The sequence below is a fragment of the Plecotus auritus genome (genome assembly GCF_963455305.1).
Source record: "Plecotus auritus genome assembly, chromosome: 5".
NCBI lineage: Eukaryota > Metazoa > Chordata > Mammalia > Chiroptera > Vespertilionidae > Plecotus > Plecotus auritus.
The window spans coordinates 32853818-32871987 of NC_137776.1; the positions used below are offsets into that span (position 1 = coordinate 32853818).

General features: G+C 42.4%; 1 protein-coding gene across 5 annotated transcripts; it reads right to left on the reverse strand.

Moving 5' to 3' along the window:
- Positions 1–280: 280 nt before the first annotated feature.
- On the reverse strand, positions 281–16624 carry LOC308247784 (nucleolin-like). Of its 5 annotated transcripts, XM_080667364.1 has the most exons (9): positions 16391–16622; positions 15121–15234; positions 9621–9975; positions 9095–9232; positions 8898–8984; positions 8562–8703; positions 8183–8284; positions 7625–7749; positions 6232–6253 (listed from the first exon to the last, which is right to left on the reverse strand). In XM_080667364.1, the coding sequence occupies exons 1-7, from the start codon at positions 16406–16408 to the stop codon at positions 8257–8259; spliced, it is 882 nt and encodes a 293-aa protein (XP_080523490.1). In that variant the 5' UTR covers positions 16409–16622; the 3' UTR covers positions 6232–6253; positions 7625–7749; positions 8183–8256. The 5 variants fall into 5 exon arrangements, with proteins under 5 accessions (XP_080523486.1, XP_080523487.1, XP_080523489.1 ...); XM_080667360.1 differs by lacking the exon at positions 8183–8284 and having other exon boundaries at positions 281–6253; positions 16391–16624; XM_080667361.1 differs by lacking the exon at positions 8183–8284 and having other exon boundaries at positions 281–6253; positions 16024–16604.
- Between the last annotated feature and the right edge of the window lie 1546 nt (positions 16625–18170).

An 18170-nucleotide genomic window follows, 5' to 3' on the forward strand; every position in this document is an offset into this window, starting at 1 on the left:
TGTAGCCCATGCACTTATCTTGTGCTAGTGCACTAGCACAATTGGGAAATGGTATTCATGTACATAGCTCATCTGTGAAGTGGGGGAAACAGTGATTCTCAACCTTCCTAATGCCACAACCCTTTAATACAGTTCATGTTGGGATGACGCCCAACCACAAAATTATTTTCATTGCTACTTCATAACTGTAATTTTGCTACTGTTTATGAATCGTAATGTAAATATGTGATATGCAGGATGTATTTCCACTGTTACAAATCCAACATAATTAAAGCAGTGATTAATCACAAAAACAGTAATTATATATTGTGAAATATTTCCAATTACAAAATGAAATTTTGTCTTGAAGCATGGGTAACAGTCTTAATATAACAACAGTAAACTACATTGCTACATTTTGCAACAGTATGTGTAAAAAGCCAACATCACTGCCAAGGTTGAGATTGCTTCTTTTTCACCAGATCAGAAATTCTCAGGGCAGTCTTTGCAAGAGCACAACAAAGATCATCTTCCACAACAAGGCTACTTTTGTATTTAGACTTGATAACCAGCAAGCTGGAAAACCCTGTTTCACAAAGATATGTTGTTGGAAATGGAAAAGGCGCAACAGTCTCAGAACAGGATATGACTGTAAACACTTGATCCAGAATTTTGTAACTGGCATTGTAGAGAAATCAGTTCTCGCTGCATCATTGTTAATAAGTTCAATGAACTCCTCTTGTGCTGTCTCAGGAACATCAACTTTGACTGTGAATGGGCTTCTGGCAAGTGCAAATGGGGTGTCAGGTAGATTTGGAAAGTACGATGAAATTTCGTCTGCAAGCATGTGAAATTATTATCGTACTCTTTTTGTCTGGTTCAATGTCATGTTCCTCAAAGAAAGCAGATAAGGTAGGCAACATGTAAATTTTATTTTCATCCAATTTTTCTTGCCAAAGCTGAAGTTTCATTTGCAATGATCAGATATTTTCAGACAAATCGAGGCATGTTGCATTTGGTCCTTGCAGTGATAAATTTAACTCATTCAAGATGGCAAAGATGTCAACCAAGTAAGCGATTTTCTGCAGTTCACTTTAATCACTGAAAAGTGCTTCGAACTCTGGTCTTGCTTTCTGATTGAAAAACGTTTTGAGTTCATCACAAAGCTCAAAAACACTTTTTAAAACTTTTCCTCTCAACAACCATCTCACTTCAGTGTGAAATAGCAGAGCATTGTTCGGCGCATCCAACTCGTTGCACAGTTGTGAAAGTAGTGGGCTGTTTAAAGTGATGCCTTTACAAAACTGACAGAACTTATGATGCTTTTCATTACTTCTTGTAACTCTTGTGGCAGCGACTTTGCTAATACTTGCCAATGAATCATAGTTAGTTCCGATGACTTTTGGTGACTCATTCAGTACCAAATGTTGAAATCCAGATCGACATCCTAGCATAGCTGGAGCACCATCTGTGCAAACACCACAAACCTTTTCCCAAGCGATCTTATGCTCTTTCAGAAATGAACCAACTCTGTCAAATACATCATGTGTAGTAGTTGTTTCAAGGGGTTTGCAAAAAAGAAACTCATCTTTAAAGTCGCCATCATTAATATACCTCACGTAAACCAGTAACTGTGAACAGTTTGCAACGTCTGTAGATTCATCAAGCTGGATACTAAATATTGGAAGTGGAGGAGATTTAATTTTCTGGATTACTTGATCAAGAATATCAGCAGACATGTCATCTATTCTTCTGCGGAGTGTCGTTAGATAAGGAAATTGCACTCAATTTCGTAACAAATTCATCTCCTATCTCGAACAATGTCTTTGGCTGCTGGTAACAGTAAATCCTCAGTGATGGTGTGAGGTTTCATAGCTCTGGCGATTCTGAGTGCCACCAAATATGAAGCTTCAACAGCTGCTAAGTTTTGTTTGTGATACTTGCCACCAGTGTCAAGTCTGGCTTTCTTGAGTCCATCAGCTTTGCTTCTAAAATAGTTGGTATCCTTGCTAGCAAAGCTTGGATGCTTGCTATCAAAATGGCATTTTAGTTTGTTTGGCTTCATAGATTCGGCTGATAGAACTTCACAACAATAAGTAACACGTTGCGGTTTCTCAATTCCTGCTGTAATTATTGAGGTAAAACCATACTGTAAAAAATCCTCACTATGTTTTTTTCTTTTCTTAACGTTCTTCTCTACATGATCCATTGTCATGGGATGGTTTGCTAATGAAAATAATATGTAACAATAGCTTTAATAATACAAAAGATGATACATGGCACAGTTCAGTCAATGCAGTTCATTAGTTTCCTATGATTTACCATTCTGTGTGTTTTTTTACATTTTACTATCACAAGAGGGCAATATTCACATCAACCACAGCTGAATATAAAAAGACCAATCCGCATCCCGATTAAGTTCCAATGGTACAGATATTCTTTTTTTGCAGTAGCTGATTTTACAGTACATGATTTTGCATTTACCCAGTAATTATAATTCATGAAGTGTCATTTTAACTCCAATACTGCTGCTTTTAACAGAGTAGCTGCTTTCTACACTGTAGCTGCTCTCTACATGTGTGACTGGTCCGCATAAGTACATTATGGCGTCAACCCTGTCACATACACCTGTATTTGTACGGGGTGTATGCAATGGGGTTGGTGCGATGTCATCACGCCGGGTACTTGTATGTGTGCGTATCTGCATGTGGGCGGACCCGCCTGGAGACGTATAGAGGAGCGGTGTCTCGGTTCCTAAGACCATCGGAAATATGTGTTTTCCGATGGTCTTAGGCAATCCCTGTGAAAGGGTCGTTGGAACCCCAAAGAGGTCGCAACCCATAGGTTGAGAACCTCTGGTTTAGGAATTTGGGGTCCTATAAATGTACAAGAAAGACTAACAGTATGGTGATACAGCAGTAGCAAGACACAAGCTCCTGTCACACCCGGTATCAAACTATGTGCTGGATTACTTAGAACTCAACCTAGTAGGTACTTAGTTTATTTTGTTTCAAAAATATATTTTTGCCCTAGCTGGTTTGGCTCTGTTGATAGCGCATCAGCCTATGGACTGAAGGGCCCTGGATTTGATTCGTCAAGGACACATGCTGGGTTGCAGGCTTGATCCCCAGTGTGGGGCTTGCAAAAGCAGCTGATCCATGATTCTCTCTCATCATTGATGTCTCTCTTCCTCTCTAAAATCAAAATATATACATATTTTAAAATATATTTTTATTGATTTCAGAGAGGAAGGCAGAGGGAGAGAAATGGAAACATCAGTGATGAAAGAATCATGGATTGGCTGCCTCCTGTACGCCTGCCCCACACAGGATATCAAAGTGTGACCTCCTGGCTTATAGGTCAATGCTCAGCCACTGAGCCACACCAGTGCGCGGTTTTTAATTTAAAGTCATGAGCAGCCCTGGTCAGTGTAGCTCAACTGGCTGGGCAAAGGCACAAGCCTGGGTTGTGGGCTTGATCCCCAGTGGCCAATGGATGGATCTCTCTCTCCCTCTTCCTCTCTCAAAATCAATTTAAAGATCTTAAAAAAGTCATGAACACACATGAAACATGACAAAGTATATGAAGGATACAAAAAGAAGAGTCAAGGATTTGCTAATTCCAGTGAGGAAAGATCTCCCCATATTAGGATATGCCAGTACATCAAAACAATTACATATTTTTTAAATACATTTTTATTGATTTCATGGAGGGAGGTAGATTAGAAACATCAATGATGAGAATCATTGATCAGCTGCCTCCCCCACGCCCCACACTGGGGTTCATGCCTGCAACCTGGGCATATATATGCCCCAACCAGGAATGGAACCCTGACCACCTGGTTCATAGGTCACTGCTCAATGACTGATCCACAATGGCTAGGCCAGTGGTCAGCAAACTCATTAGTCAACAGAGCCAAATATCAACAGTGTAACAAATGTAATTTCTTTTGAGAGCCTAATTTTTTAAACTTAAACTATATAAGTAGGTACATTGTTATTAACTTAATTAGGGTACTCCTAAGCTGGCCTTTGCTAAAAACGTTCTCAATCTGATTGAGGTATGTTCGCTGAGGTCAACCCCTTCCAACTCTCCCATTCACACTCGTCTTGTATACTTGTTTCGTCTATCTCCTTTCTTTCATCCTCTCTATATGTCCAAACCATTTCAACATACCTTTCTCAATCCTCATCTTCTTTCACTCCACAACATTCCCTAAAATTAACTTAATAAACTTTACTTAAAGTTTTAAGTCAAAGTATAGGTATGTTGAATAAAAGTTGATATACTTATTAACATTATTTATTGATAAAATTAAATTCCTTACAATTTACCCTACAATATCGATAAAATTAAATCATGACAATGACTGACAAACACTAATGTGAACAATGGCCTTGCATGTCCTTGGAAAGTTTGGGTAAGTCAGGTTTGTACGTTGTTTTTAATTTTAGGCACGATTCCAGAAATGATTGTTCGCATAAATATGTAGACCCGAATAAGGAAAGAACAGCAAAAGCTAGTTTTTTCAGTTGATTATATGAGTCAGGAATACTATTCCAGGTGTTAAAAATCAACATATCTTCCTTCTCCAGGTCTTTCAAAGCAGACCACTTGTGCTGTGAACTAAGTTCACATTTGTTTTTCTCCAATATTTCTATATCAGCACAAAGACGTTCAAATTTCGAGCTCCACAATTCTTTGTTTTTTAAATCCAGCAATTGCATTTCAAAGTTGCCAATCTCAATATTAAAGGGAGAAAAATTTAATTCTGTTACAGTTGCATTAAGAGGTTTTTTAACAAAGGCTAACGTTGCTTTGCTGTTTCTGATATCCTGAAACCTGTTGAGAAAAGCTTCCCTCATATTTAAAAGTGTTGTTTTGAAATACCAAATGTCAATATGAGAATTATTTTCTTGGCGATGTTTCAACAGGCTTGGAAAGTGAATCAAAGTTTCTCTTTCAAAATCTTGAGCAAAAAGAGATAATTTGTTTTCGAATGAAATAACTTCTTCTAACATCGAAAAAATTGTGTTTCCTTTCCCCTGTAGTCTACGATTAAGCTGATTTAGATGAGACGTAACGTCTACCATGAAATAAAATTTTTGGATCCACTGATCGTTTGTTAGTTCTGGATAGTAAATACCCTTCTCAAGGAGAAATGCTTTAATTTCTGTTAATAAGGAAGCGAAACGTTTTAAAACGTTTCCTCTTGATAACCAACGTACCTTGTTATGCAGCAGAAGATCTGCATACTCACTCTCCATTTCAACTAAAAATTCTTTAAATTGGCGATGATTAAAAGCTTTAGCTATAATGGTGTTGATAATGTTAATCACCAATTGCATAACTTTGCAAATTTCTTCTGGAAATGTCTGCGCACAAAGCGCTTCTTGATGAGTGATGCAATGGTGAGTAAGTATCTCGTGATTAATTTTTTCTTTCAAAATAGCAACAAACCCATTTCTTACGCCAGTCATACTTCTTGCCCCGTCTGTTGAAATTGAGACAATTTTATTGAGTGGAATATGATGTTTTTCAATGCACTCAATTACAGCACTTGCTATATCCTCTCCACGTGTTTGACCTTTGAGTGGCAGTAATCCTAAAAGTTCTTCTTTAGGACCTGTAGATGAAATAAATCGTACAAAAAGTGAAACTTGCACTCTATCATTTATGTCACAAGACTCACCAACTGCTATTGATAAAGCTGAAACCAATTTAAGATCTTCGACTCGCTGGTCAGTTATATTCGAAGACATTTTGACTGTTCCATCTTTCACTGTTTTAGCAGACAATGGTAACTCTTTAATTTTTTTAAGAATATCTGCTTTGTTCTTAAAATCCCGGAATAGCTCTTCGGATGCATTTATAAAACAACTTTTTATGTATTCACCGTCTGTATATGGTTTTCCTCTCTTAGCAATCTCTTGACTAACCACAAAACTTGCAATATCAACATTGTTGGAAGATGGCATCCAGTAATTAAATACGGAACTTGATTTTTCTTGACTCTTCTTAAGTTCCTCAACTGCTTTCTTCCTTGCATCACCGACAGGATATTTAGTACTAAATGACACGTGTTTAGTTGTAAAGTGTCTCTCCAAATTTGATTTCTTGTTATGCGCCAATTTTTCCTGACAAATAAGACAGGTCGGAAGGCCGTTTAAGTTTTGAATAAACGCAAAAGTCTCGGTCCATTCAACTTTAAATACACGGTTTTCATCTTCCGTTTTTCTTTGCTTCTTCTTTGTAGCCATGTCAAACAGGGCACCTACAAAAAGTTTCATTTTATAATAATAAAGCCACCAACAACAAATAATTACAATTCTTAAATTGATGACAAAAATAACTGTAGGATTTGCAGCTGGAAAAATACAGGTAACTTTATGCTTTGAGTAGGTACTTTTGCCACCTGCGCGCCATTTGGGGACACAACTAGCACTAACCACTGCACAATGAGACTGCTGACTGACTGGCTCACTCAACTCGTGCATGAATCGTGCGTACCTCCCCTGCGCTGCATATCCCGCGGCCCACCTGCGCCATGTCTCCCCATCACCCGCCCGACACCCCCACTTCTTCTAACGCCACTCCATCAAAATAGACTTGCCCAGGCCAAAAACCGACTTCTGTGCATGGGCCACGAAGTTTCAATCACACTGTACGTGCGAGCCTGCACATGGTATTTTGTGGAAGAGCCACACTCAAGGGGCCAAAGATCCACATGTGGCTAGTGAGCCGCGGTTTCCGACCACTGGGCTAGGCTATATTTCTTTCTTTTTTTAAAAAATATTTTATTAATTTTTTTTTTACAGAGAGGAATAGAGAGTTAGAAACATTGATGAGAGAGAAACATCGATCAGCTGCCTCCTGCACACCACATACTGGGGATATGCCTGCAACCAAGGTACATGCCCTAGACCAGAATCGAACCTGGGACCCTTCAGTCCACAGGCCGATGCTCTATCCACTGAGCAAAACTGGTTAGGACGCCGAAACCGGTTTGGCTCAGTGGGTAGAGCGTTGGCCTGTGGACTGAAGGGTCCCAGGTTCGATTCCGGTCAAGGGCACATACCTTGGTTGCGGGCACATCCCCAGTGGGAGGTGTGCAGGAGGCAGCTGATCGATGTTTCTCTCTCATCGATGTTTCTAGCTCTCTATCCCTCTCCCTTCCTCTCTCTGTAAAATATCAATAAAATATATTAAAAAAAAACAAAAAAAAAACTGGTTAGGGCTATATTTCTTTTGAAGATTTTTAAAATTTAGGAAAAGAGGCATCAATTGGCTACCTCCTGCACACCTGCTACTAGGGGATCAAGCCTGCAACCTGGGCATATGTCCTGACTGGGAATTTGAACAGGCAACCTTTTGGTGCACAAGATGATGTTCAACAACTCAGTCACACAGGCCAGAGCTAAACAGTTATTTTTTCTAAGTTCATTATTACTTGCTGACTCAAGAATTTTTAGCACCAGCAAACACTGCCAGGCACTACTGTAAGCATTTAACATCCTAACTTATTTAATCCTCACAACACTGGGGGGGAAAAAAAGAGTAATTATCTAACCTGGCCAATTAGATTTGAAATATATCAATTAAGGAATTACCTATCACTATCACAATTATCTAAAGCAGTACATACCTTTTTTACTGTCTTTTCCCTTTGGTTTTTCTAGTTTAATTTCATTGCCAAAGACTTTTAAACCAGTGAGTTCTAAGGCTTTTTCCAGGTCCTCAGCAGATTCAAAATCCACATAGCCAAACTTCCTTTAAGGTGATAAGGCAAAGGATAAAAATTACAGGTTTAAAAAAAAGCAAAATCAAGAGCCCTATTAACATTTACACTAGACAAGCAGCAACACTAATGCAATGGGGCAAGCAATGATTAAGTTAAAAAGCAGCATACTCTATTAACAAAATTAAGACACTGAAAGCTCAGGATACAGACTGAGGTTTAAGTACCAAGACCTGATGCAGGTCCACCTCTGAGTTTGTCTTTATTAACTACACTGCTCATAACAGCTAACAAAAGAACTTGTTAAAGCATCAAGGTAGGAGAATCCTGTCTGGTTATTTAGATCTAATAGTTTAACCTATTTTTAAGAATAAAAGCTCAGCCCTGACCGGTTTGGCTCAGTGGATAGAGCGTTGGCCTGCGGACTGAAGGGTCCCAAGTTCGATTCCGGTCAAGGGCATGTACCTTGGATGCGGGCACGTCCCCAGTAGGGGGTGTGCAGGAGGCAGCTGATCGATGTTTCGCTCTCGTCGATGTTTCTAACTCTCTATCCCTCTCCTTTCCTCTCTGTAAAAAAATCAATAAAAATATATTAAAATAAAAAAAAGAATAAAAGCTCATAGCTTATTAAAAATTATTTTGTGTTGTATCAAAAGTTAAGGAAGATTATGAAAACTTCAACTGGGGAAGGTTATACAATTTAATAATATAAGTAATAGTTCATTAATGTCTAAACTTTGAAGACACATTCATGCTTAAGAGTAAAGTACTAATGTTCTAAAAAGGGAGAGAAAAAGGCATTAGAAGACCCAGGAATACGGTGGCTTAACTTCCCCTTACCTACCTGGACACACCAATTCTGACATCCACAACAGCAAGATCGTTTTTAGCAAAAACATCACTGATACCCGTTTTTAATTCAGGAGCAGACTTGCTAAAGTTCAGGTTTCCAACAAATAGATTGAAAGCTGTAGTTGGTTCTTTGGCTGCACAAAAAATTAACTCAAATTAATCTGATTTATAAAGTATGGGATGAATTTGATTGCCAGCATAAATTTCTATACACAGCACATCAGCATACTGCAATGTTAACATCAGGTTTCAGTATTAAGTCCCTTTGTTGTTCATCACTTGTGCTATTAGGTGCAAATCCCTTCCCCTCTCCATTCTGACAAGTTACCTTCCACTTTCTGTTTCTTGGCCTCAGGAACAGCTTTCTGTTTGGCCATTTTCTTCTTTCCTTTTTCAGGTGCTTCTTTCACAGGTTCTGGACAAGATTGCAAACAATATGTGTTATCCATAAGTAGCCACACATATTCAGTACCTTCTTTAAATAAAACTCATACCAATACACACTTTAGAATCTAACTCAATTACCTTCCTCCTGCTCTTCCTCATCTTCATCATCCTCTTCATCTTCATCCTCAGCTGTTCTCTTCGCCTTCACAGGAACAGCTTTTACGAGAGCTTTCTTGCCTTTGTCTGGTGCAATCTCCATAGGTTCTTCTTCAGAGTCTGAAAGAGAAGCTACCTAGTCAAAAACTCGAGAGAATTATCCCCAAACCAACATTAGTTCCAGATAAATCTAAAGGAAAAAAATATATAACACAGTACTGTGCTTAGTAGTTATAGCAAGAATTAACAGATTACTTGGAAGCAAAATCCTATATTATGAAAACTACTCATAGAATGTGCTGTGTTAAACATTTTATCAGGGGCAGGCAATCATTCATGGCTACCACCCTAGTACACAACCAGCACAGAGAATCCCTGGGAGGATTTTTATCTAACCCCCATGGTGTCATGGAAGGAGTATGTTTACATGTTGCCCACCCATCCCACAATTCCACCCCTAATGTACCTTGCAAATAAGAGCCCAAGGACTACCAGAAGAATGCCTTACCATCTTCTTCATCCTCCTCCTCATCTTCGTCATCATCCTCAAAATCTGAGGCAAGAGCAGCAGCAGTAGCTTTCATCACTGCTGGCTGAAATTCATCCTCATCTTCATACTCATCCTCATCCTCCTCAACTTCCTCCTCTTCACTGTCGTCATCATCCTCATCACTATCTTCCTTATTGGCATTCTTGCCGTTCTTTGCTCCCTTAACTAGGGTGGCTGCTCCTTTCTTACCAGGGGTTGGCACAGCCACTGCCTTTTTGCCAGGGGTGAAAACTGCAATCTTTTTTGTTGGGGAAACCATCACCTTCTTTCCTGGAGTTGTAGCCTTCTTGACTTTTTTCTGAGGAATGATAACCTGGAAATTAAATAAAAATAAACATGAGTCTATTTTTAAACTACAAGAATGACCACTTGCCCTGACCGGTTTGGCTCAGTGGATGGAGCGTCGGCCTGCAGACTGAAGGGTTCCAGGTTCGATTCCAATCAAGGGCATGTACCTTGGTTGCGGGCACGTCCCCAGTGGGGAGTGTGCAGGAGGCAGCTGGGGATCGATGTTTCTAACTCTCTATCCCTCTCCCTTCTTCTCTGTAAAAAAAAAAAATCAATAAAATATATTAAAAAAAAGAATGACCACTTGTTCCCACATAAATGAGTGCCAAATTCTGGCACTACCTCTGGTTCAAGACCACATGCATTAGATATATACTAGCATGCTGAACTATAGCATCATGTTACATGTCCTTCTCTGTACCTATGAAATCACAGTCCTCATTTTCAGGTTAAATATCCAATCATAATGAACCCGTAACAGTTCAAATACCCCTGGACCCAGACTTGCGAATTTCTGTACCTCATCCTCTAGCAATTGCTTCAGCTTTGGCGAAGCTCTTCACCTCGCCAAAAAGTACCCAGAATGCAGTCTGAAAATAGACTGTCTGGATCTCATCTGCTACTGTGTGGCCCGAGGAAAGATTTTTTTAAAGCCTCAACTTTTTTCCTCTTCTGACTATGATAACCAATGTTACATGCTGTTTTGAGGGATTATGAATTAATTCCTATAACTAAAACCTCTAACTGTTAAGTGTTATTAAATCATTTGGGGAGGTGGTATAAAATTCACTGAAAGCTCAGTATTAGGACCAGAGATAAAATGAGTATCAAATAGGCTGGACAGTCCTTGCAAAATTAATACAGCAATTAGCTTGATAAAAACATTATCTACATTCAAGTCACACTCAAAGCTACTTTTTATTGACAACCAGTTTTATCAAGTTGTGTTAAAATAATTCTTGTAGTTGCCCTGACCGGTTTGGCCCAGTGGATAGAGCATCGGCCTGCCAACTCAAGGGTCCCAGGTTCAATACCTTGGTTGCCGGCACATACCCAGTAGGGAGTGTGCAGGAGGCAGCTGATCGATGTTTCTCTCTCATCGAGCCTCTAACTCTCTATCCCTCTCCCTTCCTCTCTGTAAAAAATCAATAAAATATATTTTTAAAAAAAGTTGTCTTTACTGTGCCGCGCCAGCACAGCCAAGGGTTCGGCGAGCCTGAGGGAGGGCGGGTGAAAGATGAAGAAGAAAAGACAAAGAGAATAAGCTGGGTCTAGGTGGATCTTCTGTATGTGACTGAGACCACGGAACAGATCCAGACGCAGCTGATGCTTTATTGTATAGTCAGCAGTAAACAAGGTAATTTACAATGTTCTTCTAAGTTTCAGTTGCTGCACCTCCCACAGCCCATTAGCTACCCAGGAAAGATCTAGGGAGCAGACACAAGATCAAGCTTAATTATGCTAAGAGGGTTGTGCCCTCTAAGCTAAGACTTGTTTGCGGCTTTGCCAGCAGGTTGGTTCGAGGCTTAACCCTATAACCGCTCCCTACACATCTCGCCCTTCTTTTAATTTTAAGCTACTAATAATGGAAGTAAAACTTAAACATCAAGAACAAAGTTCTGACTATTAAAATATTAACAAAACAATGCCAATGTAAAACCCAGACATGGTTATTAATAAAACAATGCCAATGCAACACTACAGTAATAGAGAAATCAAACTACAATAACATTTTTCTACTAAATGAAAGTTTCTTTTTTTTAAAAAAAAAAATATATTTTATTGATTTTTCACAGAGAGGAAGGGAGAGGGATAGAGAGTTAGAAACATCGATGAAGACATCAATCAGCCGCCTCCTGCACACCCCCCACTGGGGATGTGCCCGCAACCAAGGTACATGCCCTTGACCGGAATCAAACCCAGGACCCCTTAGTCCTCAGGCTGACGCTCTAGCCACTGAGCCAAACCGGTTAGGGCTAATGAAAGTTTCTTTTGCGATTTACTCAAGAGTCCTCGGACTTGGCTGCGCAAGAGTTTGCAGAAGACTGGCAGCTAACCAATGCTAGCATGGCCAGAAACATGATTGAGGGAGTAGGTTCCACTTCTTGCTTTTCTGCCCTCTGCTGGGCCTCAGTTGTTAACTTCTTCAGCTGACCCCATGTTGGCACCTCGGTCTTTTGTATAGCCTTTGTCATCTTCCTTTTCCACTTTGCTGTCATTGGGACAACTCTCAGTCTTTTGAACAATGGGACAAAGAGCTTCTCTGGGTCCATCTGGCACCCAAATTGTCTGCGCTGCTCCTTCTGGAAAGATACAAACACAACCTCTTCCCCACATCATTACTGGATCTGATCCAAACCATTGTCCAGTTTGTGCATCCTTCCATTGGGCTAACCCCTACAGGAGGCCCTCTGCCTTTCAGCTGCTGTATGACCCTCTGCATAGCAATTCAAAAAATTTAAAGTATAAAGAACATGACTGAGTTTGTTTTGAGGTGACACATAACATCCGTCTCCCTCTTTCTGTTTTAGTAATTGCATTTTAAGAGTATGATTTGCTCTTTCCACTATTGCTTGACCTTGAGGGTTGTAAGGGATACCAGTTTTATGACAAATTTGATATTGCTGACAAAAATGTTGAAAAGCAGAACTAGTATATGCTGGTCCATTGTCTGTCTTTATCTCTAAGGGAGGACCTAGTACTGAAAAGGCAGGTAGGCAATGATTAATTACATGCTTGGCACTCTCTCCCGTTTGGGGAGTCGCAAAGATAAAGCGGGAGCAGGTATCTACATTAACAGGTACCCATCTATGCTTACCAAATTCCGGTATGTGGGTGACATCCATTTGCCAAATTTGATTAGGTTTAAGACCCCTAGGATTAAGCCCCAATGATTGTACAGGGCAATGAATTACACACTGAGAGCACTGCTTAACAATTTGACAAGCTTGCTCCCTAGAAATACGGAATTGTTTACATAAGGCAGCAGCATTTTGAAGATGCAAAGCATGGGAGGACTGGGCAAGAGAAAATGGGGTAGCCTCTTGCATTACAGCAAGGAGGCAATCAATAGAATGATCCCAGTGGGTGTATGTGTTGTAGGGAAAATTAAAACCTGTAAGGGAAGGGAGTAATCAATTCTAGTAAGTTATGCTGAATTTAAGGCATCCTCAACTTTATGTAAAGGCTGTCTTGGCTTCCTCTGTCAAGAATCGCGGGGATGAGATGAATATCCCCTTAGTATATGATAAAGGGCTTAAGTCAGCAGTGTTTAATTTTAAAGCAGGTCAAACCCAGTTAATATCTCCTAATAATTTTTGGAAGTCATTTAATGTAAGTAAAGTGTCAGTCTGAATTTGAATTTTCTGAGGTTTTATTGTTTTTCCCTCAATAATGCTGCCAAGATAAGAAAAAGGAAATGTCCTTTGAACTTTTTCAGGTGCTATGCATAATCCAGCACAATGCAGGGAATCCTGCAAATCTATATAGATATTATTTAGATGCATTTCATTTTTATGAGCTAAGAGAATGTCATCCATATAATGAATAATATAAGCCTCAGGATATTTTTTCCTTATAGGATGTATGGCTGCAGCTATAATATCCTTTACATAAGGTAGGACTATTAGCCATGCCCTGAGGCAATACTTTAGCATATCTCCACCCCCATCATCCCAAATCCTCCAGCGCTGTTCCCTTGCTTCCTCCAATCCTTGCTCATATTTAGGAGAAAGCGCATAGTCCAGAGGGCTCTCCCCCACAGAAGCTGTAGCCCCAGGGACTGGAGGAGGCAGTGGAGGCACCGATGGTGGCGTCAAAAGCCTTTGGCAACCTTCCCCCATCTGTCTTGATTCCCCTGCCACATTCCTCCACTCCCTTTCTGGAGTAAGCTCTCTAGGCAGTCCCGAATCAGGGACCACAGACTGAAAGTAGAGGCAGGCATTTCCTCTGGACCTTCAGCTATATAATGATCGAGAAGTTGTTTTTCCTACCTTCTCCCATGCCTCTATATTTACCCTTTTTTCCTCAGAAAACCATGGGCAGGTTTTACTCACAAAATCCAAAAAGTCGAAAAGCTGTTCATACCTCACAGAACAGCCCCTTGCTTGGAGCATAGCCTTAAGCATGGATACACATACATTCTTTCCCTGTGATCCTGAATTTCCCATGTTTTACACCTAGCTAGTACTACACCCCTACCTTACTTACTGCGAGCGCAGCCCTTGGGGCCTTTCACCTGACAATTGCCGTTCCCTCACCCTCAGGTCCCTATTCAGTGCCACTTGGGTCGAACTCAGCCCTGCGAGGGCAGCACTTAGGCCGCGCCAGCACAGCCAAAGGTTCTGAGAGCCAGCGAAGGATGAAGAAAAGACAAAGAGAATAAGCTGGGTCTAGGTGGATCTTCTGTGGGTGACTAAGACCACACAACATATCCAGACTGCAAGCTGATGCTTTATTTTATAGTCAGAGGTAAACAAGGTAATTTACAATGTTCTTGTAAGTTTCACTTGTTTTAGCAGCTCTTGCTTAGCTACCCAGGAAAGATCTAGGGAGCAGCCACAAGATCAAGCTTAATTATGCTAAGAGGGCTGTGCCCTCTAAGCTGGGACTTGTATGCGGCTTTGCCAGCAGGTCAGTCCCAGGCTTACCCCTTAACCACTCCCTACACTTTACAGTAAGCAACAGTGGCCAGGAGTACCAGAGTATCATTATCAGCACAAAGGGAGGTGGCGTTCCTCACTCCACAACATTATAAAATGTGACTAGTATTACAAAACTCATACAAAAAACAAACAAAGAAAACAGAGACCTGCTTGGCAGCTAGGAAAGGAATCTGGTAAGGCTAACCTCAGACCTGAATATAATGCTCAGCACTGCCACACACAAGACAGCTAAGTGTCCAGGCTGTTTCCTCCCCTAGCATGTGGGGCTAGTATGATGAAATTGGAAATGATTTAATACATCATCACACTAAGCCCTGTAGAGGGCACATGAGGAAGAGGCTCCAGATCTTTTCTCTCAAGCTCATCCAAATACTTACCCTTATGGTATTTTGACACTCAACCATTACAACAGGGCATATATGAAGGAATACAATCTTACCTTTGCCAGTATTTTCAGACATACAACATGACTGTATAGGACTCTGCAATAAATTGTACATAATTACCTCTTCTCCACTGCTTTCAACTTCTTCATCTGACATTTCCTCATCTTCACTATCTTCTTCTACCTCCTTTGGAGGAGGAGCCATTTTCTTGGAGTCACCTTGATTTTTATCAGCCTAAAACAGACATGATTATTAGCACATTACACCTCCCACATTTCAGGCCACTACCATTTTGCTCACATTCCTCATAGTACAATGGTCATCTCCCTTTCTCAGAACCCACTTTTCGTTCTGTTAAATATTACAAATAACATAAACCAACTTTAGGTAAAAAGACAATTTCCAAGAAATCATCTCCCTCTTCCTGTTTCCTTAAGCTCATCCGTTTTAAAATTTATACTTCCAAAATCTACTCTTCTATCAGGCACAATTTCTTAATACTCACTAGCCTACAATGGGACCATTTTAATGGCCAATAACTCAAAATCCCACCTGGGGAAAACTACCTTAAAAAACCCTTTGATGATGGCAATGGGGGGGAGGGGTCCTAATATATGGTGACAGGAGATTTGACTGCGTAGTGAACACATGGTTTAATGCACAGATCTTGTAACATAGAAACCCACACCTGAAACCTGTATGTTCACGTTGACCAATGTCACCCCAATAGTTTAAGAAAAAAAAGCCTTCAGTAAATTCTGACACCTTATCCCACTACTCCTCTGAAATTAAATTAGGGCAACATTAAAGAAAAATCACGTCTTAAGCTAAGTTTAAGACCATTGGTCTTATAATTTTCCCTTTCCCGGGGAAACCCCGCCCCAGGGCCACGGGGCCATTTCCACCTTGTGCGTGCAGCCAGGCACTGAAAGCACGCGGCGGGGCCTCCTTCCGGGGCCCACCTCATATTTAACATCCTATAGGGCGCGGGCCTCCAAACGAATAACTCCCGCCGCTCCCTACCTCACGGAACGGTCCCCTCCAGAGATGCCAACACCCACGCGGCACGGCCCACGTGGCGGGCCGCCCACCGAGGCACGTGCGTCAGGAGGCGGTGTCCCGCTTGCACCGGTCCCAGGAGTTTGACCTCATCCCTCTACCGAGGGGCCGCGCCCCCTCGGGATTACGCTCAGTCGTGAAGTCTTTCCACGCCAGCAACACCTGCCGAAGCTCTCCACCTCGCCAAAAAGTACCCAAAAAACGCGAGACATCCGCACTAATCACGCGAGACTTCCCGCAGCATGGCGCCCTCGAATGCGCCTGGGACAGCGCGCGCGCTCCTCAGAAAATAGGCCTCGGCGTCCGTGATTGCGCGAGGAAGGCCTCTTACCTTTGCGAGCTTCCCCATGACGGCGACTTATGACGGCGGAGTGTGTGGCCGGTGAGTGGCGCAGATGTGCCCAAAGGAATCAAACGGCGTCGATGGCGGCCGCTAGAACTGAAGAACCGGAGCGCGTACGTCTCGCTACCAGCCAGAGCTCGAGACTGAGGCGAAAGACTGAGCTTGCCCAGTAAGCCCCTCTGGAAAGGCGACGACTGTGCCCTCGTGACTCCAACCAACCAGAGTTGGCGCTCATCCCACAAGCCAATCGTGAATCTCTATCGAGGACGTCGCGGGGCGGAGCCTCGGCAGGAGTGGGCGGGCCAAGGCCGCCGGAGGAAAGGGTGGAGATTCCGTTTCGGCGGCCTGAGGGGGAGGTTCGCTTTGTGTAAGGCCGACGTTGATTGGGTCGTGGGCGCGCGGTTACTGAAGTGCCCCTCCGGAGCCTGCGCCTTGGGACGGACATTTTTTGGCGCCGCGTGTGCCGATTTCGGGGGGCTGTGGTACTGGCCCTTTCCTGCTCCCGATGTGTCCGGATCCTGTCGACTCGGGCCGAGTTTTTCGATATCCCCGTCCCGCACTCCATGCTTAGCTTCTCGGCTGCCATGGAGAAAGGAATTCGCCCATATTTTCTTGGTGAGCCCGAGACCTAGGTTCACAACGCCAGAGTGGGAGGCCCACCTTAGCCCGGGTCAGAAAATCCCCCGGTCGGTCTGCAAGTGATTCCTTCCCGGGCCACCTGCCTAAAGTTGCCTCCTGAGAGCTGTGAATAAAGGCAGTCGGGGCTAGTGTGGGAGGCAACCAATTGATGTGTCTCTTGCATTGATGTTTCTCTCCCATCCTCTCCCTCCCAACTCCCTGAAAAAGAATGGAAAAAATACCTCCAGGTGAAGATTAAAAATAAACAGAGCCGAAACCGGTTTGGCTCAGTGGAAAGAGCGTCGGCCTGCGGACTGAAGGGTCCCGGGTTTGATTCCGGTCAAGGGCATGTACCTTGGTTGCAGGCACATCTCCAGGGGGAGGTGTGCAGGAGGCAGCTGATCCATGTTTCTCTCTCATCGATGTTTCTAGCTCTCTATTCCTCTCCCTTCCTCTCTGTAAAATATCAATAAAATTTATTTTAAAAAAATAAAATAAAATAAACAGAGTTCAAGCAGGTAATTGGTTCCAAGGTTAATGGAATTGCTGAGAAGCCAAATGGGACCTAAGACACAAGCAGGAAGTTGCTGCCTCCCACAGACGATCCCTTTCCAGGGACAAGGAAACCGGGCTTCAGGCGCCAGAGTGAAAGGACCTGGCCTTCCTCTCCTGGAGGCAGCCTGAGAACCTTCACCTGCCAGCTCAGAGACTCAGGGCTCAGCCCTCAGCTCTCAATGATGAGAGAAAATCATTGATGGGCTGCATCCTGCATGCTCCCTACTGGGGATCCAGCCTGCAACCCAGGCATGTGCCCTGACCAGGAATTGAATCAGGGACCTCAGGGTGGATGGCACCACACTTAACCAACTGTGCCAGTGACCAGGGGACCCCTGAGCCTGCTGGAGGTGAGCTGGTCATGGGCCCAGATGCTCACCCTCCCTGACTCTCCTGCACCTCCTAATCCAGGCCCGTGGTCAGCTTTCCCTTCTACCTCCAGGAGGCTGAGCCCCACCTGAGAGAAATCCTGCTATACACAGGTCGGGGTTTCTAAGCATACTGCTCAGCAGCAGCTCAGAAAATCTTCCAGGAGCTTCAAATGGATCTTGCCTCTGGTTTCCATCTCCCCAGCATCTATTCCCTGTCTTCTCTC

Bases quoted from the DNA above. Each gene is read 5' to 3' on its own strand.
- LOC308247784 (XM_080667360.1), bottom strand. The intron at 9,976-15,120 runs GTAATTATGTAC...TTTAATTTCCAG, and splicing joins TTGAAAGCAGTGGAGAAGAG to GTTATCATTCCTCAGAAAAA. The intron at 7,750-8,561 runs GTAGGTAAGGGG...ATCACCTTAAAG, and splicing joins GTCAGAATTGGTGTGTCCAG to GAAGTTTGGCTATGTGGATT.